The sequence below is a fragment of the Canis lupus genome, chromosome 20 (assembly GCF_011100685.1).
Source record: "Canis lupus familiaris isolate Mischka breed German Shepherd chromosome 20, alternate assembly UU_Cfam_GSD_1.0, whole genome shotgun sequence".
Taxonomy (NCBI): Eukaryota; Metazoa; Chordata; class Mammalia; order Carnivora; family Canidae; genus Canis; species Canis lupus.
In genome coordinates, this window is record NC_049241.1 from 55135601 (window position 1) to 55159439 (window position 23839).

Sequence of the window (23839 nt, forward strand, 5' to 3'; positions counted from 1 at the left end):
GCTAGGTACATGCTTTTGGGTCAAAAACTATTCCCCTTCTGCTTTTTGAAGGCCTGTTCCTTTGCGTGTTAGCTCGTAGTGGAAGTCCGATGCCTTAGGATCTCTTGTTCTTTATGTGGACCTAGACGTTCCTAGCTGTTCCTTCCAGATGTTTTTGGGATCTTCTGTTCAACCCAAGAGCTGTGAAACCGTATAGTGATGTGTACACCGTGTGGGTCATTGTCATCCTCCGCACCAGGCTTCTTTGAATCTGGAAACAGCGTTTCGGTCCCAGGCAACCTTCTTTCTTCTCTTCCTGAAACTCCTTGCAGAGGCCAGAGCTGCTCAGGGAGCCTGTGTGTGTGGATCTCCCCGTCCTCTGCTGACTCTCGGCTCGGGGGGACTCCTCAAGCCGGCTCCCAGCCCATCGGTCTGTTCGCCTGGAGCCAGCTCTCCTGGAGCTGTGTGGGCTCCTCCTTACCTGCAGACACCTGCCCCAAGGGACCCCGAATGGCCAGGTGCCTGGAGGCAAACCGCACCGTCTCCTTCGTGGGTCCCACTCTCTCTGGTTGGAGGCGGTGTCTCACATCATCTTCTGCTGGAGACGTGTGGGGGTGGGGGGTGGGGGGGCCCTGAGCCCCACGGCGCCTCACACTCGGCCTCCAGTCCATTGAGGTCCCTGGCCCAGGAGGCTCCAGTGTCTCTGAATCCCAGGCCTTCCTGGAGCTCTGGGCATGAGCCACCTGCTGCCTGTCTGCACCCTTGGATCCGAGTTCCCTCTGCGCTGCCCGTGGCGCTGCCCACCCTGCTGCTCCTGTCAAAGTCTGTGGACCAGCCACTCCCTCCCTCTGCCATCCCCAGCCACTCTCCTATGGCCGTCACGGTGGCATTTCAGGAAAGGATGGAGAGAAACATGCACTTTACCCTCCAGACCTGACTGCGTGTCACTGCTGTCAGTTCACGTGAACCAAACACGGGGAGTCTCAGTACCTACACTAAATATTTTCAATATGGAAGCAGGTGTCCTTGGACCTCAGGTGGCAGGAGAGGCAGGGTGGGGGCTCCTCTTGGATCCCCGCCCATGCGGCTGGTCCCGAGGGGCTCCTGGCCCAGGCAAGAGGGGCCCGGAGCACCCAAGGTCCCAGGTCTCACAGGACAGCCGCTGCCCCGGGTCCCTGCTTCCACACGGAGCAGAGGGGCTGCTGAGGCCCCCGGGGCCAGCACAGCCACTGCATCCAGGCGCAGGGGGCCGCAAGCCCTGTACCTCAGGCCCTCCTCACCCCCTGCACCCCCACTCTGCCCTTTCGGCCCCAAGACACACACTCCCCTTCCCCCTCAGAGACAAGCAGGCGAGCGGCGAGGAAAGGATTTCAGCTGTTGTGTGCGCTCTGGGGAAGAACAATCTAGGAAGTGTTCAGGGAGCCACCAGAGCAACAAGCTCCTTGGGGCCATGGGGCCAGGAGACCCCAGGGTCACAGGGCTTGGGCCTGAGAGGCCAGAAGGTGTGTCTGTGGGGAAGGGCTCAGGAGCAGCATGGAGCCAGAAGCCCTGGGGGGAGCGGGCTCAGAGATGTGCTAACGTCCAGCCTGGATCAGGGAGGAGATGGGAGACAGGCCACCGCCCAGTCAGCAGGTGTCGGAGGGGTGGGAGGCTGGACCTTGGCTCCCTGTTTCCCTTGTGACCCAAGGGTGGTGAGTGGAGAGTGGTCCAGGTCAGCAGGAGTGGCGGAGGCCATGAGGGGATGGAGACCCGTGGGGTCCCCCTGGGGAAGCGCGTCCCTGTCCATCTTCCTGATGGCAGACGGCTGAGCACAACCGGCGTGGGGCAGCGTAGATGCTGCGCGAGGCTGGCGTGCAGCCATCGGATCCCACACCCGCTGGAATGTGTGGTCGATGCAGGCGTTTCTCAAAGCCCTCGTCGGGGGTGACAAGGAGCCGAGAGGAAGACTGTGCATGCAGAGAAGGGCTGCTTTGCAGAACAGGAACAGGAAGGGCATGGAGACGCTGGGCTGGGCTGGGCACCACGCCCCACGGACACCTGAGCTGGCCAGGCACAGGTCTGCCCGGTGCTTGGGGCCCAAGGGGCTGCACAGCAAGGAGCGGGATGGTCACAGCTTTGTGGGGTTTGTCGCAGAGCAGGGTCAATTCACACGATCAGATTTCGGGGTGGAAGATTACGCCACAGGAGGGCAACAAGATGGTGGCAGATCATTTACCCTGGAGAGGCCAACACCTGGCTCCAGCTCCGAGGCGATGCGGGGGCGCACTATCAGGAAGGCTGAACCTTTAGGGGACAGGGGGCCTGACTGAGCAAGAACCTAGGAGAAGCTGCAGGTCCCAGAGAAGCAGGAGAGGCTGCAGGGAGACTCGAGGGATGGAGGGGAAGAGTGGGCAGGGGAGGAACCCACCCCAATGCCATACCCTTGGGCAGGAAATCCAGATGGTGTCTAGGGACATCTGTGGTCGTCACAACTGGGGGTGCTCCTGGCATTGAGTGGGTAGGGGTTGGGTGCTCCTTGACCTTCCAGAGAGTGATCCGGCCCCAGAGTCCCTGATGCTAAGGGGAGAGACCTTGTCTGGGGACAGAGCCAGCATCGCTCTTCACCCTCTGGCCCAGGCCAAGGATGCTCAGGGGGAGACGAGACATCCCCTAAAACAAACCCTCCGAGGCTCAGGGGAGCTGGCCCAGCTGGGCAGGGCAGGGCGCCACGTGGCCAGGAGAGAGTCACACGGGACTCCTGAAAGTCCTTGAGCTTGGCCTTGAGCCCCTGGCCTCCTTTTTCTGAGAAAGGCCCCCAAACCCTGACTTTAAAGAAAAAGAAGAAAATTAGTCCTATTTTACATATTAATGGTTTTAAAGGAAATGATATCCTTGGGAACAAGACTGATTTGTGGTCCAGTCCCCCTGGCTGGAGTACCACAGCTCCCTGGCGGACAGCAAGGAAGGGAAGAGGTGCCGATAAGAATATTCCAGGAACTAAGAGTGTACGGCAAGGGGGCTGGGACAGTGAGGGGAAGGCGCTTCCTCTGGCACAGAAGGTTCTGGACCCGCAGGCTGGGGTCCCTTGTCCTCTGGGTAGGCTCTACAGACAGCCTCTAATCCACTCCATTTCAGGGACGTGCTGCCTGTTTATTGGCAATCTGCTCTGTTGACCAATTAGGCCGAGCCACAATCAATTAGCCATTATGCAAATGCGCGTCTGGCCCGGGAGCTGGCCTTCCACGGGGAGCTCACTCTTCGCTGTGTTGCAGGCTGGCCTCGGCCAAGGAGGTGCTCCGGCAAGGAGCACAGGGAGAGCGGAAATCAAACGGACAGACAACAAAAGAACTCGGAAAAACCAGACTCACCTCCACAAGGCCTGTTAGGAACAGATGTGAATGCCGGAGCTGCCAGAAGCTTCTCAGAGGGAGGGGCCCCACGGTGGGGGAACCACGCAGCGAGGCCGAGACGGCCCAGCCTCGCACGTTCACAGACAGACCCGTGGTAACAAGGACAGACCGGTCGGGGGCTCTGCACCCCGTGGCTCCTCGGCCAGGATGGCAGGCGGGTGTCTGTCCCGTAGGGCGTGGGGGTGCCACCCCCGGAGCTCCCCGAGAAGGCTCTGGCCCAGCCGCCTGAGCCCTCGGTGGCCAGGCCCTGGGGACGTGTCGCCCATGGCCAGCGGGGACAAAATGAAGCCAGAAGTGACCAAGAGGCCGCAGATGGAAAAGCCCTGCGCGAGGCACAGACCCGCCCACCGCCTGTTTTGGCACAGCCCACCAGCTACGGACGGTGACTACGTTTCTGAATGGTTCAGAGTCACAAGACTAATCCTACTCTGTGGCAGGTGAACATGATGTGACATGGCGATCTCAGTGTCCCTAAGTAAACTTCCACGGGGACGCACCACGCTCGTTTGTTTAGAGAACGTCTACTTTTGTCTATAGCGGCGGCTTTCTTGGGAGTCGAGCAGCTGTGAGACCTCCGGCCCCTCACCGCCAGGTTCCAGCTCGCAGCTGGGGACCGGCAAGGACTTGCTGAATGTTCTCTGAGCACCAGGAAGGAATCCGGCGGAACACTGCCCGTGAGCACTCAGACGCGGAGAGCCTGGGCGTTTCCACAAGAAGCAAATGGACCGATGTTTGGGTACCAGGGTGCAGCCGGGCACCGCTGCGGGCTCTCTTGTTCCTGGCACAGAGCTGATTTCCCATTCAGCCCACCCCCTGCCCACATTCCCACAGGCTCGATGACACACCAAGAGGGCGCTGTCGCTTTGCTCTGTTCTTCCCCACCCAATGCCAGGCAGGCAGTGACCACACTGTCCTGGAAGGTGGGGGCCGGGAGGGGTCCACGCTGTAGAGAGGGGCCCTCCGAGCCAGAATGGGGATGTCTGTATGGACAGGACTCTGGACTCAGTGCCATAATCGTGAATCCAAACAGCGTGATTTTGGAGGTACCAAATGAGCATCCACAGGCGCAAAAGGGCAGGGGCCCTGCAGCTCTGCGGGCCCCAGCACAAGACCTGCCAGCGCTCAGAGCCAAGGACAGGCCCGAGCAGCCCCGCCACACAGAAACCCAGCTCTTATGCCCACAACTGTCAGAGGAGTGACAGGGGCTGCCTGCGTCTGTGTCCTCCCAGTGAGGAAACTGTGTGGCCCAAGCACCAAAGGGTTGGCCTCCCAGGAGCTGGTGAATGAGTGTGTGGTGGTGATGGGGGGAACCTGAGTCCCTGACAACAGATGCCACCTGCCCCAAGGCCCACTGACAACGTTCATTCTGGGAAGTCAAGGCCTCAGAGACACTCTTGCAAAAGAAACAGGAGAAGGAGGAGGGGAAGAGAAAAAGGAAGGAAAGAAAAAAGGGGGGAGAGGAGGAGGGGAGGGGGAAAGGGAAAAGGAGGGGAGAGGGACAGGGGAAGGGGAGGGGCAGAGCCACCAGCCAGGTGGAGAGTGGGTGTGGCCAGGGCTGAAGTCACTTACTGTCACCTGGAGAGCCAGGCAGGGTGCGGAGGCTCAGGCTCCAGGGGGACTCACCTGCGCAGGAGCTTGGCCTTGAGCGAGGCCCGAGAGGCGCTCCAGGTGCTCAGCTCTGGGCTGCTCAGGGCTGTGGGCCGGGTGTGGTCGAGCACCGTCAGGTCCTTGCCTTGCTTCCACAGCTCATAGCGCTCTGGCTGCAGGATGCGCACGAAGACGTCCATGGAGATCTTGACCATGTCCTTCCGGCACGTGCACTGCAGGAGGGCAGGGGAGACCTGCTGAGCTTGTGGCTGGTGAGCTGAGCAGGGCCAGGGTAGACCCCAACTGGGCCCCTCTCCTTTCTAGAGCCTCTACCTCCAGGCGGGGAATGGCACCTTTCTTTCCCAAGTGGAAGTCATGCCCTTGGGTGTGAGCGTCTGGCCCACCCCGGTAGGGCCCCAGCCCCACCCCCAGCACGTGGTCTGGGGAGATGAGAGCAGACCCTTTGTGGGGGATTCAGGGGTCAGCAGCAGAGACAGAGCTCAGGAGCCCAAGGTCACGAGGGTCCAAGTTCCAGCTGCCCCATGTTGGCTCTCACCAAAATCTCCCATCTGTCGGACACACGTATCCCCAAGTAGGAAATAATGCATGTGGAATGCTGCTTAATAGCAGTAATTTCAAAGGTTAGGAAGAGGGGAGAGCTGTCAGGCCCAAAAGGCTGAGAGCAGAAAAGGAAACACAAGTGATTTTGAGGAGGTGCAGGGCGCCCAGGGACGCATACACGCCTGCTCCCAGTCTCCGCCTCTGGTCTAGGGAGAGGAAGCCGGGAGCCCGAGGGTCAGCGGCTGGCTCCAGGGCGACCCGAACTCAGACAGAGTGGCCCGCTGGGGAAGGGTCAGGCACAGTGTCCCGGGGTGGCCTGGACCAACACTGCCTTGGACTGGAGGGTCCTTTGTGTCTGGAAGCCCCAAGCACAGGGCAAACACATGTGCAGAGGACAGGTTGAAATGGGGTCCCTCCTGCCCCCTCTTCTGCTGTCTAGACACATCCCTCCTGTCCCCTGAACAACTCCCGTAAGTGTCTCCTCCATGTCATAGCATCGTGGTGGCCCCTGGTGCTGGGCACCATGCAGGAGGCACACAGGTGTTCCAGGGACACTTAACACCTTGGGAAGTCGTGGGTCAGAAAAGCCAGCTAGAGATTCCAGAAGCTGGTCAGTGAGCCAATGACCTTCCTCCATCAGCAGGAAGAACTCAGGAAGCCCTGCTCTCCTACTCATCTGTGGGACTGGACAACCATCCTACTGCGAAAGGGAGAGAAATGGAGGGGACACTGGTCTAGGGCAGGGCTGGCAAACTGTCCGTAAAGGGCCAGGCAGTGACTATTTTCAGCTTTGTGGGCCAAAAGGTCTCCGTCACAACCTCCCACCTCTGCTGCTGTAGCTCAGAAACATCAGAGAGAAGAGGTAAGTGAAGAGGTGCACCAATAAAACTTTATTTACAAAAACAGGCAAAGGGCCGGATTAGGCACAGGCCCCGGTTACAGGTCCTGGAAGCAGGTGGCCCAGGGGACCCCAGGAGGTGGTCCTGACCCCGGGCTGGGGCTCCTGCCTTTGTCTAGAGCACACAGTCCTTGCCTCCTTATGGGGACACATGTATCCAAGACAGGCCTGTCCTGAGAGCCCTGACCAGAGGCCTCAGGACACGCCCAGGGACACCTGCCCTGCAGCCCCCGCAGCTCCGACTCTGAACACCTGCCTGCTCAGAATGTTCTCGTCCCCTCTTTCTGCCCCCCCCCGTCAAATAAACAGGTTTAGGAGAAGCCCATTTCCAAAACTGCGGCTTAAAACCTGTTTCCATTTCAAACACACGTCTCACCATCCTTTACAACCGTGTCGCTGTCACTGTCACTTTCTCAATGGAAACGGCAAAAAGGAAAAGATGTAACTGGATCCAGCAACTGTGCACCCGGCCCTGACAAGCCCCTTGAAGCTTCTCCCATCTGCTCTGGAAACAATGAACACTGAGGACCCCCTTCTGAGGTGGGCGTGGTAGGGCTGCAGGAGGAGCTTCGGGAAGTGTCCTCAGGGCTTTTCCGCAGCCCAGCTCCCACCCCCCCCACCTCCCCACCCCCGCTCCCCCAGGGGCTGGGTCCGGGAACCCGGACTTGAGGACTGCAATACCCTGACCACGCCAAGTGGGAGGGAATATTTATGGACAAGCGATTCCCAGCAAACGCAATTCATTTAATGAAAAATTGTGCAGGAGAGAAAGGCTGGTGGTGCAATCTGGCTTCGGAGCGGCGGGAGCACAGATGGTGCCCGTGTTTCAGATTCCTGGCCCGGCCGTGGCCTCCCCAGAGTCACCATCAACAGCAGCTTAAGGGATTTGTATGGAGTGGCTTGGCAATTGCTTTTCCTTAAGTAATTAAAAAAAGCACCTGTGTGTACCGTGGAGTGGGACACGTGGATGTGCTCCGAGGAGCACTGCCTGCTGCTGTGCAGCCTGGCCCACGCCCCACTGCCCGGCTGGGGCGGTGCTGCTGGGAAGAGCCTCGCTCCCTCTCCACGGGTTCTGGCTGTGGTGGGGCTTGTCACCGGTGGGGACAATGACCGGAGCGAGCAGTGGGTCCCGGAGAGGGGAGCAACAGCACTGGGGTTTAGGACACGGCACAGAGCAGCTGAGCTTGGGGAGCCCAAGCCACAGACCCACGGGCTCCTGTCGGCCCCGCAGGTGGGGAGGCGAGGCTGCTAAGGCCAGTAGAGAGGCCCAGCTTCTCCTTACAAGCAACCTCCTGGGGCTGAGCACGCCAGACACCCCCCAAGAGCCCTCACCACCTGCTACCCGGTGACCGGGGATGTCCCACGGTGCTGCTTCATGTGGCTGGGGTGGCCGGGAGGAGGTACACAGGCCCCAGGCTGCAGGGGTGGCCTGGAAGGGGGCTCAGAGCAGGCGGGGGCTCACGGCACCATCCTCAGGGAGGCCTCTGAGCAGCAGGCCCCGGGGAGGGAGGCCCGGAGCCAAGGGCTCTATCTTCTCGTTTCCCCCCTCCAGCCCCCATCCCATTCCCAAACCTTCTGAGACACGCGTTCTCAAGGATCTGCTGGCATCTGTCAAGCCGACAGTTTCTGTGGCTCGCATATCAGCCCCCCGAGTTAGCAGTCCCCCCATCCGCACCAGCGACAGAGAGTGCTCTCAAAGGGAGTTGGTCCTGTCATTAGTTTCTGACGAGAAATGGGGCACGAATGTGGGGGAGGAGGTCGGAGAGGCCCCCTGCAGGCCTGAGCATGCCCTAGGGCCCTCCGTACAGCTGTCAGGACATACAGCCACCCCGTCGCTGCCGGAACCGGGTGTAGCAGGGCTCCGCTCTGAGGGAGGCTCAGTCATGAGGAGGCCAAGTGGCACCTGTCCTGCCCCAAGCAGCCAACGCAGGGTGGCTGGTGATTCCATTAGTGCCAGGCAGGGCCGTCTGGGAACAGAGAAGGAAGGAAAGGCAAGAGGCAGGGAACTGGGGTGGGGGGAGGGCGGGGACAGAGGCACCTTCGAGTGGGGTCCCCCACCCCCCAGCCTCGGCTGCGGGTCCCTGGGTGGGGCCTGCCTGCCTGCCACCCACAGCATGGGCCCTTCACCACAGGCACTCAGCCCTCGCCCCCAATTCTGGGCTCACTGGCCTGGACGGGGCCCTGGGCAGGCCCGGCACCTGTGGCCTTTCACCTGCTCCCCATCAGACACCAGTGGCAAAGGGGCACATCTGGGCCAGGGCAGGGTGGCCACCCCTCAACGCACGCAACGCAGAAACTGCTTCCCTGATGACGCCTCCCATCAAGAGGAGCCCGACAGCCCTACAAAATGCACCTCAAAGAGCCCTTGACAGGCAGCTCAAGGAGCCGCCCGTGCCAATTTAATTAATCGACACAATGCGTTCAGTGGCGCTCCCCCAATGCAGGCAAAACCCGCGGCCTGGAGTGACAGCACAGAGGGGGAGCGGCAGTTCCCCACCCCCTCCCCGCAAAACCCCTCCAAGGAGGAGCGGAGGAGGGCAGGACAGGCACGTGCGGTGGATGGAGTCGTGTCCCCCTGCTTTTCTAGGTGGAAGCCCATCCCCATGAGAAGATGGGAACATCAGGAGGAAGTTCGGTCACCCCCACCCCTCCATGCAGGGACACAGCGGGAAGGCAGCCGTCTGCAACCCTCCAGAGGGCTCTCACAGAACCCAGCCCCGCTGGCACCCTCATTTCAGATGTCCAGCCTCCAGAACAGTGGGGGACACATTCCTACTGCTGACAAGCCACCCGGTCTGTGATCCTTTGTCACAGTGGCCTGAGCTCACCCAGACAGGTGTCCTTGTGGAAACCTACTACAGTCCTGTTCTTTACGGACCGTGGCAGGTTGCACACGCCCCACCAGCTGTTTCCAGAATCCAGCTCTCACCAGCTGCCAGGAAGCACCTAGAGCCTGGTGATCAGAGGCCTGGCCTCAGTTCAGCCTCCTCTGGGCCACCTGCCCCCACCCCTCGCCCTGTACCCACCGCCCAGGCTGGCCATTCACCGCAAAAACGTACGCCTGGCGCCCAGAAGGACTTCAGGGGGCCTGGGCCAGCTGTGAAGCACCTTCACCCAGCTGGGGCCCAGACCCGGCCTCACAGGGTACCCGGGGGGTCGAGAGGACCAGCCCCATGCTGCCCAGGGGCTTAGGGTCCCCTCTTAGCAGAGATGCCAGCTCCTGCCCCCAGCCACGATTTCACACGCTCTGCTTGGAACTGCCTGGTGTTTCTGTTTTTACGAACCCAGGCCCTCACACACGGAGGAACGTGAGCACGGGCGTCTCTGAAATGACACGTAAGGAATGAGGAGTCAGGCCCTGGGTCACCTGGGTTCGCTCAGAAGCACTGCACCTGCACCTGGAGCAGAAGGTGAAGGGCCATCAGCCTTGGGGGTGGGGGGGGGGGCGTTCTCTCCCCTGTGGTGGCGGTGGCGGGCGTGCAGACGGCACCCTCTTCCTCCTCAACCTCCCAGGGTGTCACACCTACAGGCGGTAACGCTCTTTACGCAGCGGAGGGACACATCCGGGATGAGGCCCGAGGCCCAGGAGTGGCTCCCCTGACGGACTCCCCCGCACAGCGGAGCCCAGGGCAGTGCGGCCCTGAGTGTGAGCAGGCGGTGAGGGCCCGTGACTTGCTAAGCTTGTAGGCGTGTACAAGGAAAGGCGTGGAGACCAGATTGGGCAAGTGTAAAGTCATACGAAGCCAGAGCAAAATGGTTCCAGACTTTTAGCTCAAAGAGGGTCCCATCTTCCACGTGTGGACTGTTCTGCGCCCTGAACTGGTGAGGCTGAATCGAGGAGGTGTCGCCACACGCCGGGCCCTCCCTGTGGTGGCCCTCGGTGGCACTGGGGGACAAAAGACACACAGAGCCCTCCCCTGCTCGCTGGAAGCAAGCACACCCTGTGCACCCCCTCATGCCTCTCTGCCTCTCCGGTTACTGCTGGTTTTGACCACATAAGCACGCCGGGGGGAGGGGGCAGGCTGCAGGCTGCCTCCTCACCCACCCAGGAACTGACTCCCTTGGACATCTCACCAGGGTCCCCGAGAATACTGGTGGGGACAGGCGGGGGGCGCAGAAGCCCAGCTGAGGCCCAAGCCGTTCCCTCAGGCAGGGTGCTCCCGACACAGAGCCTCCTGTCACATCAGCATAGGCCTCTGTGACCCCCAGTGGATCACTCCTGTCACAGAATCATGCAAAAGGCCACGGATCTTGAGAGTGCCAGCCAGAGGCTCAATGAGAAGCACTCTTGTCACCTCCAGATGACAAATGACAAGAGTTACGACCGTGGAGTTTAGGGGCCCGAGGCCTAATCTGAGCACCGACCCGGGAGCAGGAAGGCTGTCACCCCAGGTTGGAAGACTGACATATCAAAGAGCCCGACGTTCATGCCTAGGTCTCCCAGGATCTGCCGCTAAGTCCAAGGAAAATGAGAAAACAGGGTACGGGGGAGGTTTGCCTCTGGTTGTCAGAGCAGGGCCCCAAGCAGAGACAAATAGGTTTTTTCTTTCCTGAGCATGAAGAAATAGAAAGCGGCACATCGTCAGGCTCAGAGTAGGTGGCCCTCGGGGCCCAGTAGCACCCGGCTTGGGCTGTCTGGGCCACAGAGGGCAGGTGCCGAGGGCGCATGGAGGCAGACCAGCACCCAGACCACCAACATGAGACCCTGACCCCCACAGGGGACCCTGCTGCAGGATGATAATCGAGGTCCACCACCTTAACTCCACCTCTCCCTCTCTGGGCTTTGAAGTAAAAAACAAACAAACAAACAAACAAAAAATTCAGCCTTTTCAAAGGAATAAAGACTCACGCCCAGTACATCCTAGAGGATCTCACTTATTTGCATTCCTGTGGGCCTCACCAGGCAAAGCACCTCGCCATTGCTCACAGGACGCTCCCAGACCACAGGGGCGGCAGGCAAGGGTCTGAGTCAGCAGGTGGCAGGCAGCCAGGGATCCGTGGCTCCTCTGGGACTGGCCGCCCCACAAGCCCCTCTGCTCCCCATCACTGCCCAGGACACATCCAGCCCCAGAGGGCACTGGGGTTTGTCCCACTGGATCCAGGGTCTCCTCTGCAAGCATTTTTTGCTAAATGTAAAGCAAGCATCAACCCACAGGCTCAGACACGCACCCTGCCTCTTCCTTGGGAGGCTGGCACCGTGCCCTGCCTACGGGGACAGGGAGGGGGCAGTATGTAGGAAGTCATTATGCTAAATCTTTCCAAGGGAAGGGGACCAGCCTCGTGCTGTCAGGGGTTTTAAATGCGATCCCACGAGCAAAGGGCCCAGCCTGGGGCTGGCGGACCATTCAGCCTTGGCACATTCCCATCCCAAAATAAGACCGCTGCCTCCTACTTCTCCAGCCCTCCCTGTGCCACTCATCTGGCAGGAGAAAGGCAACCGAAGTGTTTCTCTGTGTCTGATTCCTAGGCCTGCCGCTTTGTTCTCAACTTCTGAGAATTACCCTTGTCTAGCCGTCACAATCCCACGCAAAATGACCCAACACATATGAAACAGTGCACTTTTGTAAAGTGAGATAAAACCTCGGAAGCCAGACCTGCCTTTAATATCACATAGCAAAAGGAGGGCTCCCCCGGAGGCGGCGCGCCACCAGCTGACCCCGCCGCACACACCTCCGCAGCCTGTCCCCGCTGACCTCAAGGCCACCGTGGCTCCTCGGCTGCGGGAGCCCCGGCCTGGCTGGGGTCCGCACCCTCCTCTCCCCGCAAGCCTGGGCCACACTCTGTAGGTCTCTGGACTTCAGACGAGACTGCCAAAGCTGCTTCCAGGGGCCATTCACCACCAAGCTTGGGGGGCTTCCATGGGGCCTGACCTCCTCCAACTGATACTTGGGCCCCAGATGCCTTCAGTCTGAAGAATTTGGGACCTACTGTGTCCAGGGTGGACCCCACCAGAGGAGACTGAGGGCTCCGGTCTCGCTAGCAGCTGCTCAGCATATGCCCACAGAGCTCAGAAGAGACTTCTGGGGACCACCAACACTTCACAGGGTACAGACCTAGGAAGACCAGAGGGAGTGCGGGAGCCCGTTTGCTCAGCCTCCAGGTCCTACCCAGAGAACCTGCGGCTCCCCTGTCTCGTGTCTCCTTCCAGAATGTTCTCCACATACCAACACAACACGGACATCCTTTTCTTTCCAAACAGATGACATCCCACAGCCATGATTTACACCTTGCCTTTTCCCTAGGACGCATTTTTGGGGAATGTTCCACCTGCAAGCTTGAGGAGCCACCTCACCCTTTCTCCTGGCTGTATGGTATTCCAATGTCTGCATGGCTCATCACACCTGTGGGCATTCAGGTTGTTTCCAATCTTCTACGTACTTAGGGATCCCCTATATACTATCATTAGGGCTTGAGTTAATGACTCACCTCCCTCAGCTGACTCTGCTAACGGCAACCATCCCCACGCTTCTGGAGAATGAGACAAGCTCCTATTTTTTTGCTCGGCTCTCTTTACCCCACGTGTGTGCAAGTCCAACATTCTTTAAAATACAGATTCTGATTTAAAAACAAAACAAAGCCCACTCAGCACTCCTTTAGAGGCCCTCCCCTCCCACAGAATGTCTCAGCTTCTTTCTGGGCTCCCCCCTGCCTCCTCCCAGCCACCAGAGCAGGTCATGGCTCAGCCTGCAGGGACAGACGCCACAGACGACACATGATATCAAAGTCACCGACCACCCCAGTTCGGGAAGGTCCATTTTGCAGAGGCGAACAACTAGAGTCAGGCTGCCGTGGCGAGGGCCCAAAGCCAGCAGGTGCTCAGGTCCCCCGAGCTCCCCACTGAGGACAAGACCACTCTATGCGGTGGAAGTCAGGGTGGTGGGCCCTGGGGGCACTTTGTGTGTTTACAGTGCTGCACACACTTAAATCTGGATCTGTCAGGCACATTCGGCCCCCTGAGGGGCCGCAGGCTGGGAACTGCTCCAGGCTGAGCACCTGTGGGGGCCTGTGTTAGGATCCCAGCCCCCGTGGGCCCCGCAGCGGCTCCGGCCCCATTCCCTCCCAGCATTCCCGACCAGCCGCTCATGCTCTGATCTGTGCTGGAACACGTGTGGCCTGGAGGCATCGAGCCTGATGCTGGTCACAGTAAAGGCAGACCCGTCACAGCAGGACCCACAGTAATCAGAACACCAGACGCCCCCTGTTGGGAGCTCCACCCGTGGGTGGTCTGCTCCAGGCTGCCTGAGGACACACAGGCGGCTCTGAAAATGACGCCTCGGGGCCCGTGGGGTCTTGTTTGCCACATTTCCCCCAATTTAAATAGCACCGAGCTTTAATCAGAGGCCACTACTTTTTAAAAGAATTTAACAAACATTAGAGTTTGCTCATGTAAAACAGCAGAATGAGACTGAGAAGATGCAGTGTTGCCCTAAAGAGGAAATTATTAAATGTGGTTCAATGAAATCATCAACCCAAATAGCATATGAGCACAGGGACCCTCACACATTCCCACCCACGTGGCAGCGGGGGCTCCTGGCCCTCCATCGGAACGAGGGCGGAACACGCAGAGCTGCGCCAGGGCCTGGCGGGCGGGTCCACAGCCAATAGCCTCGTCAGGCAAGTGGCCCGCGTGTGCCCTGGCGTGTTTGAGGACAGAGCACCCTCGGGAGCAGCAAACCCCCACATGGTGAGGCCACGCCAGCAACGACCCCCGTCGCCTGCAGAGCCACATGCCACCCTCTGCTCAGCAGCACCAGAGCAGACGCCCAGCGTGGCAAGCAACAAACGTGCTTCTTTCTTCCAGAGCACTCGGGCTATCAGGCACTTTGGCCCACAAAGCGTTAAACATCCCCCAATGGGGGCAGAACCCACATCTGCTCGTGATGGCTCACAGACGCGCGGCCCCCCGTTTCTGATGTAATTACCAGCGCTGCGGCGAGAGACAGAACAAACCAGTTCATTAGGAAATCCACTGGAAGCTCTCAGAAGCGCTTCATAAACAAAACAATTAGGTGCACAGCTCCCAGGGCTCCCCTCGGCCTCTGACTGTGGGCCGCCCCCCGCAGATCCCGCAGCCAGCCGGGCGGGCCAGGTCCCCAGCCTTGGACCCAGCACGACGCAGGCCGCGGGAGGCCAGGGCTCCGGCGCCACCCTCCTCCCCTTTCTCTATAAAGGGAGCATTATCCGGATGTCGCTGTCCTCCCTGGGGCCCAAAGACATGACCCTGGCCCCCCAGACCCCTCGCACCTCCTACTGAGGTAACATTAACAGAGCAGGTGCTTCATGAGAGCATTCCCACAACACTTACAAAGGCCACAGAGGAAGACATGACATGCAGCAGGATCCAAAACAAAGCCAAGGGGCCTGGGGCTCCTCAGGAGCTACCGTGTGGCTGTGACACCTGCCCACACGGGAAAGGACAGAGTGACAGGAGGCTTGGGGGAAGGAGTGTGGGGGAAACACACTTCACACAGCAATTTGCTGCGAGCCCCATGCACCTGGCTGCCCAGCGCCATAAATCATAGGGTCAGCGAGGTGCAGACGGGCAGGTGCACAGCCGGACCTCCAACCCGGGTGGGTCGCAGCTCCCTGTTCCTCCTCACGCCTCCGCCCTCACCCCCACCCCGCCTCCTGGTTAATCGCTGAAGCAGGCGGCATCTTTACCAAAATAGAAGGCACACGACCTAGACAATTTGGTTCACGTTTTACAGCAATGGAGCCTGATGGGCCCCAGGCTGGGCCTCAGGAGAGGCCTCCCCGCCACTACGTGCAGTGCACTGGGGAGCCAGGGCCCTCTCCCCTCTTCCACACCCAGTAGCATCCCCCTCCCTGCTGATGCCTCTGGGCGGGGAGCTGACAGTTCCCAGGGAAGCTGAGGCCTCGGCAGGCGGCGGCCCAGACAGCTGGCGGAAAATCAGTTAAGTGCACCCAGGCTCCTGGCCGATCAAACCGGGTTTTAAATCTCTCTCGCTCTGTTTAATTCACAGTCAACTTCTGCATCTGCCTTGTGGAGTGGCCTGGGACGCCAGCACCGCCCCCCCCCTCCCCCCCCCATGGAGGAACGAGCCCCTTGTCAGGCTTCACCCAGTGCCACCCACCACAGGAGCAGCCAGGGCTGCGCCGAGCTAATCCAACGTGGCAGGCAGCCTTGTCGGACTAATTCGAGCTCAGGTCTAGAACGGGTAGTGCGTGCACATTAATTTTCTCTGAGCAAAGCCGGCGCATCCCTCTGATCTCCCCCGATAGTAATCCCACTACAAAGCCTGCCGGTCTGAGCACGTGCCCAGGGAATTCTGTTCTTGGAAACGGAGCTCAGGCCTCAGGAGGCAACTCCACCACCCCAGCTGAGCACTGGACACCCGCCAGGAGGCGGCCACCAGCCTGGAGAGACACCTGCAGCTGGGAAGTGTGTCCTCCAGAAATCTCAACGGGCACCTGCCTCCAAGTGGGATGAGGAAGACAGGCAGGGCGTGGACATTCCGGGTCCAGCCCTCTTGTTGCCGTGACCTCGGCAAAGTCACTTGACCTGTCTGGCCCCCCTGAGTCACCTGGAGGCAGGATGGCGCCATCAGTAAAGCTGGAGGGAGAGACTCAGGGGGAGAGAGGATGGGCCTGCTAAGGAACGCCAGGGCTCAAAACAAAAGAGCAGCAGCATGTGACCCGGGGCTGGGCAGGCCCCACACCTGCTGGGCACGGGAGCCCTGTAGCGTCCTGGGGTCCCCAGGCCCCCGCCCTTGCTCCACCTCTCACCTTCTCCCTGCAGGCCCAGCTGGCTCCCGGATCCCTCCTACGCACGCAGTAGGTGCCCAACAGCACTCAGGCTGCTAACTCTGCATATGACAGTCTACGCTCCTGTTGCTCCCCACATGGCAGGGGAGAACGGAGGCTGGGCTGGAGTGACCGGTTTGGGCCTGTTTGGCCTGTTGCCTGGTTTGGTTTTTAATTCCCATTTATAAAACAAACCAACAAAACCAGCCCTACCACGGACAGCAACAGCCAAAAGCTTCCACCCCTAGGGGCTATGGGGCATTTACAGGGAGTACCCAGGAAAGGCAAGATCATTCCCCTCTCCCTGGAAAAGCTACACTTGTGTTTGTTTGTTTTTTTAAAAAAAGAGAAAAAAGTTGTAAGAAAAAGAAACCTACTGAGAGTGTATGTTTTTAAGAGACCCAAACCCCACCACACTACGCTAATATCCACCAACATTCGGTCCACCCCCCCATGCCCACCGGGTTACACATCTGTCACTCTAAGTGCCAGGCCCATGTGTCCCCCCTGCTGGGGGGTGGAGCTGCCAGGAAGCCCCTCCACCGTGTCCCTGTAATCACTGCCTCCTCCTCTGGGAGTCCCAGTCCTGACCCTTGGGCCCTCTGTGGTCCCTGGTTGCACAGCCGGCTTCTCCTTAATTATGTAAAACCCTGGGGCCAATTTCCCTCCGTGCATCCCGCCTCCAGATGGAGGCCCAGTGCTGCTCCCAAGAGACCAGGAGCTGGGAAGCAAGGGTTCTCATGTGCTATGCCTTGGTGACGAGGCCGTGGGATCCAGAAACTGTGCCAGGAATCTAGGACAAAGAAACAGGCAGTATTTTCCTGCCCGTCCCACCACAGGGCAAACCTGGGAGGGCTGAGGCGGCCGTGTGGTTCTCTTGCACGCTGACTGGTAGCGAAGGTTGATGCCAGCAGAGTGGCTCGGGAAGGAAAACCACTGAAGAGAGCAAACAGCAGAACACCACGTCAACTTGATGGTGAGAGCCCAGGGCAGCCCAGCCTTCTGCTGCAGAGTCGCGGGTGCCACAGTGTGAATACTGCCAAGGCAAGGCCAGGCCAGAGAGCACACCTTGGGTGCAAGACCGGGAGGAGTTCCCTCTGATGGCTCTGGCAAGAGGCTGTAAGCCTGGCTGCTTCCTCTGCAATTCTACCTCCAGGAGGAACCTGGGAACCCCTTTGGGCTGGGGGGCCGACTAGCGCTGGAGGGCTGGGCCTCCTCCTGCGCTGGGGGAAGTCAGGGCAGCGAGGCTCTGCAGGCGAATGGCAGTGGCATGAGGGCATTTGGCCTGGCCTGCTGGGCAGCCACGGCTCCCGGCACCCTCACAGGCCCATCCAGAAGCTCCAGAGGCAGCAGCCATGGCGCTGGGTGTGGAGGTCAGGACTGGGGGCCAACCTGCTCGAGAGGGCAGCACCTGTGACACCAGAAACCCCAGGGGTTGGGGAAGGATGCAGGAAGGTGGGAGCCAGGGCCAGCGGGAAAGGCCAGAGCCTGCCCGTGCCATCAGCCCTCCAGACCGGGGGCAGCACACTTCCTCTGCAATGGCCAGAAGGCAACTATCTTCTGTTCTGCAAGCCAGGTGGTCTCTGTAGCAACTCCCCAACTCCGCCTTTGCAGGCAAAAGCAGCCAGAGACAGCTTGTCAATGAATGGGCATGGCTGTGCACCAATAAAACTTCATTTGCCAATGTGAAATCTGAGTTACATCTAAGTGGTGTCTTGCATACTCTTCTGGTGACTTTTTACCAATTCTTTTCTACCCAAAGATGAGGCTCAGGTTGCAGACCATACAAAGAGCCTGCCAACTGGCCCATGGGGCCCCGGCTGCTGACCCTTGCTCTAGAAGGAGAAAGAACACGAATCCCTGAAATTCACGGAGGCTGGCCAAGTGCCAGAGGTTGGTGTCTGCTGCGTCAGCACAGAGGTGGCACCACGGAAGAGGAACAAGGTGGCACCACAGAAGAGGGGCGGGGGGGAGGGGCGCAATTCCTGAGAGCCGGAGAAGGTGAAGAACCAGGCTGAAAGTCTCTAAAATCAGGAAAGTGGAACACTCTCCCTGGGTTCTGAGGGAGGTATCAGAAGGAACTGGCCCAAGCACAGATGGGGGTGGGGAGCTCAGGCCGCACAGAAGCCCTTGCTTATTAGGAAGAGCATCCTGGGATCCTCCCCCAACCGCACTCTCCATTCCCGCAGACGCGGCCAAGGACCCAGCAGGTCCCTGAGAACCACTCGACCTCAACAATCTGCCTGCCCCTCCTCTGCCTGACACGCCTCGGCTGTCATCCGCCCGGCCAGGCGCCTTAGCTGCGTCTCCTGCCTGGACTAGTTACGGGGCAGCAGAGCTTGCAAGAGGCAGAAACCACTGCCCCGTCCACCGCCAAAAAGCCTGCGGGCCGCCAGCCAGGACTGCACGGACGGATGCCCCATGGCCAATGGCCACTCCCGGCTCACCCCCTCGCCTTCCCGCCACGGAGCCGGGGCAGCTGGGGTGGCTCTGCGAGGGAGCCCGGCACGGGGCCCGGCCACCCGCCTGAACCCCAGCTTGCGCGGAGCACTGCACGCCACTTGCTCAGTAATTTCACGCTACGCCGCCTGGCAATGTAAGCGTGGAGGCCCAATCTAAGGCAGCACTTCCCAAATGTCACTTGTTTGTGAACACATGGCTGAACCCAAAATTGCTTTTAATATCTGGGCAGTCCCCGCCGGCCCCAGTGCAGTTCCGGCGCTGACAGCACCTCCAGGATGGGCCTGCAATCTTGTCCAGAGCTTACGACTCAATCGTGGCTCCTGCCACAGCCGGAGCTCTCACTGCACACTGGCCCTGTGGAATTGTCTCCCCATCCACGGTGCCCCAGGGTCACGTGAGCAAAGCCACACACTCCAGGACATTTCATCATTCCTTTCGATCAAAAGAAAAAATCCTGATGCTCCCACCTCTCCCCTTTCAGCGAAGCCCAGCGTCTCTGCCAAAGACAGGCCCCCTGATAAAAATCCTGAGAATCTTCCCCACAAAGCCCATTTCCTTTTCTAAACCACACTGACACAGTGAAGCTAGACAAGCGGGTAATTAGAAATATAAAGGAGAGCCAGTCCGTCTATACCCGAGCTGCCTGCCAGTAGCAGGACACAAGCCACCTATGTAATCTTCAGTCCAGCCTCTGCGTTCAAAAAGTAAAAAGAAACAGACGGCATTCACTTTCGTTATATTTAACCCAATCTATCCAAAAACACGGTCTACGTAACCAGCATGAACCAATTACTCGCGTGGTATTTCATGCCCTTTGTTACGCACTGAGCCTCGGACGTGGTGTGTGTCACGCTCACAGCTCAAGGCCACAACACCCACACATGGCCAGCGGCCTCCGTGCTGATCCCCAGGGCGTCACACCACTTCTGGGTCTGGTGAGAAACCCGCCAACTGCCCAGGTCCTGAGCGCTGACTCAGACCTGGCCAAGCAACTCCTCGGAGGAATCCTCAGGCCCCAGCGAGGGAGGCTGACAGGAAGCACCCCGTTTTACACTACACTGGCCCTGCTGGAGGGGGTTCTCCTGTTCCATGTGTCCCTGCACTAGAGAGACGCCTGTGAGTAACCGTCTGCAGCGAAGAGAGGCCGGAGGGGCTGAAACCCTGGACCAGAGCCCGAGACCAGCCTGACGGGAGGAGCATGCGTCTTCTGCAAAGGCCAGGGCAGGGGCCCAGGGCCGCAGTGGCAGTCCTGGGAGGAAGGCCCTTGGTACAAGCTGCACATGGAGGGCTGGGCCTGTTTCCACAAACAGCCCTCCTCGCTGCCTCCTCTCCCGGGCTCCATCTCCCCCTAACTAGGGGATCTGGAGTCACAAGGCCTGTGTACATCCCGTCACCTGGACCCACAAAGCCACCTCGGGCTCCAGGGGAAGCCAAGCCAAATGGGTGGACACAACCCCATCCCTGCCCAGCAGCTCCCAGGGATCTGCGCATCAAAAGCTGTCAGTCAAAAGCACACAGACGGGTGAGCCAAGGAAATCTGGAAACAAGGGTTCAGTTCAGATGTCAAGTTTTTTGGCCAAACATCAGCCCTCTGAGAACAGGAACAGCAAATTCCCAGGAAAAGAATCAGAGGAGTCTCCTTGCCCCTCAGCAATCTCCATGGACAGCCCAGACACCAGGAAGCCCTCGGGCCCAGAGAGCAGGGTCTGCCGGGGAAGGAAAGCCCCCCGCTGCTGGTCGCAGGCCCCAGGCTGCCACACGTCCACTCACCTGCCCCATGCCTCCTCCCTGCTCCTTCCAGGTGAGGAATGTCTTGGGGTGAGTTCACTGAGGAGCCCAGAAATGGACCCAGGTGGAGACTGGGCCCCTGCTGAGCATAAGGGGAGGCCACATGGGCCCTGGCCCCAGGGAGGCTGAGAGGGGTCAACCCCCACTTTTTTTAAGATTTTACTTATTTATTCATGAGAGAGACAGAGAGAGAGAGAGGCAGAGACATTTAGACCCTCTTTACAGGTTCTGCGGGCACTTACCTGAGTGGCCACTTTGCCATAATCAATCCACCGCAGAGTAGCGAAGTTGGTAGATTCCGCACAGTTGAACCCGTGATTGAAGCCTGCATGGTAGCCGTAGGGAAAGGTGATCATGAACTCCCCGGCCTCCTGTGTGATCTGAGGAGGAAAAGGCCGACAGGTGAGCAGGAGCCAACAGGTGAGGGGCGAGGCCCAGAGTCAGGGCGGCAGTTACTGCACAGCTCACCTGCCAGAAGCCGTGCTGGCCCGGGGTAGACAGGCTGGTGGCAAGGGCCACCAGGAGCCACCAACAAGCATGGCAGGGCCAGGTGGGCTCAAGGATTTCCCACCAAGTGCCACGGAGCCCCGGCTTCGGGAGCCAGGCAAGCTCTGTCAGGTGGAAGGCAGCTCTGCCTAAGTCCCAGGGCTTCGGCCAATTCCCCACAGGCCTTTCCAGCAGGTATGGCCGTGGCCAGGATGAGAGCTGCTGCCCGCCCCAGGCGGGGCCCCAAGGTGACAGCTGCTCTAGACACACGGGACTATTGAATGCTAGGCCTCCAGGGACTCTCGGGAGAGAGGTGGGCGTGGCCCCCCTGCCATCCACTGGGAGACATTCTGATATGGTGCAGGGCCTGGGGAGGAGGCGCAGACAGCACGGGCAGCAGCTGCAGAGCCCCCCGAGCACAGGACGGGGTGTGTTCCAAGTACAGGGTCATGCCCTGTGAGGACAGGACGTTCCTGGGAAGCGACCTGAGCCCCCAGCTGTCGTAAGCCTGGGTCTGTCCCTTACATCCCAGGAGGTGGCTCCTTCCAAGCGAGGTCACAGAGGCCGGAGAAATAGCATGTTAGAAGGACACAATGTCAAGATCAGAACTGTCAAACGCTGATGGTTCTAGACCTATTCAAATGGTGTGATCTGGCCTCAGAAACAGAGAGACCCAAACCAAGGAGCTGGGCCTGAGTGACAGGGGAGAGGGTCCACAATGAGCCCAGATGGAGGCTTCTGGAACCCCCACCCTAAGGCCTGCAGGAAAAGGTGGGAGTGCCGTCTACCCCCCACCCCCGGGTGGCACTGAGCCCATCACTCAAGCATCCTGGAAGACATGGGAGCCGAAAGAAGGCTGACAAGTAACAGTCCCACTGTCCCCGAACACGCGAGGAGGGGCTGGAGGCCCGATCCACGGACGTGGAGACCGAGGCTGGTGGCAAGGGAGGGAGTCTCTGAAGTCCTTGACGGAACACTGGGTAGAACCCACAGGTTACGGGTTGTCGGGGGTTGGGAGTAACCAGCGCCCCGCACAGGGCCAGGCCACCAGCAACCCCGACACTGTGAGACGCGCCTCTGTCACTACGCTCCTTTATAGGGCTTCATGAAACGGCTTCGCACGGACTGTGCTCCTGTGTCTGTCTCTGTCCCTTCTCGCTTATAAAGGGAATCTCATTGTGCAGATGTGTTGTGAGGTACTTCCTCGTCCTGGCGACAGACCTTGGGCTGGCTCTGGAGTGGGGCTCCCACGAGTGGAGCTTCAGGAACACTATGGGCCAGTCTTCGCGCACATGCGTGCTTGCATTCCCACGGGGTCCCGAGAACCTGCCGGGTGGTTTTCTGCAGTGGCCACCCATTGTGCACCTGGGGACCCCCCAGCACTCTCCCCATCACTGGCATTCAGGGGTGTCCTTCCGGGCCGGCTGCGGTACCCCCCGAGGTTTACACGTGCCCACACCTCCTTTTGCCCCCATTTATCAGGTTGTTCATCTTTCCACTGTAGCTTTGTAGGAGTTCTCAAGCTCGCTAATCTTTATTTCTTCCTCTAGAGAGATAAGTAAAAATTGCTGGATTCATTTAAGTAACCAACAAGAAGTCAAGCCCTGAGGGGGTGTGGGGCGGGAGATGGGAGAAGGGGGGGGGGGACTTCCAAAAACCAACCGCAGAGTCAAAAATCAATCAAAACTGACACAGCCTGGAGAAAAGCCAGTCCTTAAGAACACGAAGATATTTTTCTTTGCAAGTAATGAATTGCACCAATCAAGGGAAGTCAGCGTGCATTAAGTTATATTTTTAAATTCCTGTCCAAGTGACAGGCGTGTGGGGGATGAAGCCCATGCACGGTAGGAGGCGGGGGCGGGGAGAGAACCCTCAGTGTCCCTGAGGGCCCAGCAATCCCCGGCCACAGCAAGGATCCTCTGGGCTGGCTCCTGCCACAGGACTGTGTGAAATGGGTGACAGATAAAATTAACATTTAAGGATTTTTTTCCTTTTAAAATGTAAATACTGATTTTTCTTATCCTTTCCGAGTGGACCATGGACAGTGTAGCATCATCTAGCTCTTGCACCAAGCCCACTGGCCTGCCCCCTCCCTCCTTCCATCAGGACGCAGGCAGGCAGGCCGCCTGGCATGAGCTGGGAGCCTCACGGGCACGCTGTGGGGTCCCTGTGGGCCTCGGGGCTGGGGTGTGGGGAGGTGCCTCCACCCGATTCAGGCAGATTGCAGGGCCTCCATTACCTGACGGCCCCTCCATAAACCAAGGCCTAGCACAAATGCGCTCCGTAAGGACGGCAAGATGATGCTCCTGTCACAAAACCTACACCCTGGCGGCTTCGTCTCGAGCCCACAGTGTCTGTCCTCCATGTCACTGCCGTCAACATTATCCCGACAATAAATTAGGTGGCACTTGGGATGATGGATAGGACGTGTGGCAAAGTAATAAGCAGTGAAGGGAACGCCAGCCCCGAATGCCAGTCATGGAGAAAGCCTGAATTCAGCGGCTTCCTCGAGCTCTCGCAGAATAAATGAGGAAGTCCGCGGCAGATTACAGAAATACACACTTTTAATTATTAAAAAGCTCTGCTATTGATCTGCTTTTTCTTCTAGAAGTAAATACCATTACAAAGATTTATAAGTGGAGTGCGAGAGTCACTCCCCCCCAGGGCTGCCGGGAATTCAGATGAGGGGACCCACGCGGACCCTGATGGGGCATTCATCTGGAGTGGGACGCTGCTCCCTGTTGGCCCAGCCTCGGCCTTCGGCCCGCAGGCCCTGGGGAACCGCTGATGGCCTGTGGACAGCCAGGGGCCGGCTGCGGAGAGGGGACCACGGTCTGTGAGTGCCAGCTGCCCCGGGCCGGGGGCCACCGCCGTCAGGAGATCTGCAGGTATCTCGTGCACAAAGTGCGGTGCAGGCAAACAG

The 23839-nt window shown here is 59.3% G+C and overlaps 1 protein-coding gene across 1 annotated transcript in view; it reads right to left on the reverse strand.

Annotated features, from left to right (window-relative positions):
• Positions 1-23839, reverse strand: part of KDM4B (lysine demethylase 4B) — a 137816-nt gene that overhangs the window by 26931 nt on the left and 87046 nt on the right. The window contains 2 exon segments of the mRNA XM_038567694.1: positions 4992-5188; positions 20673-20810. Coding sequence (XP_038423622.1) covers positions 4992-5188; positions 20673-20810 — 335 coding nt within the window.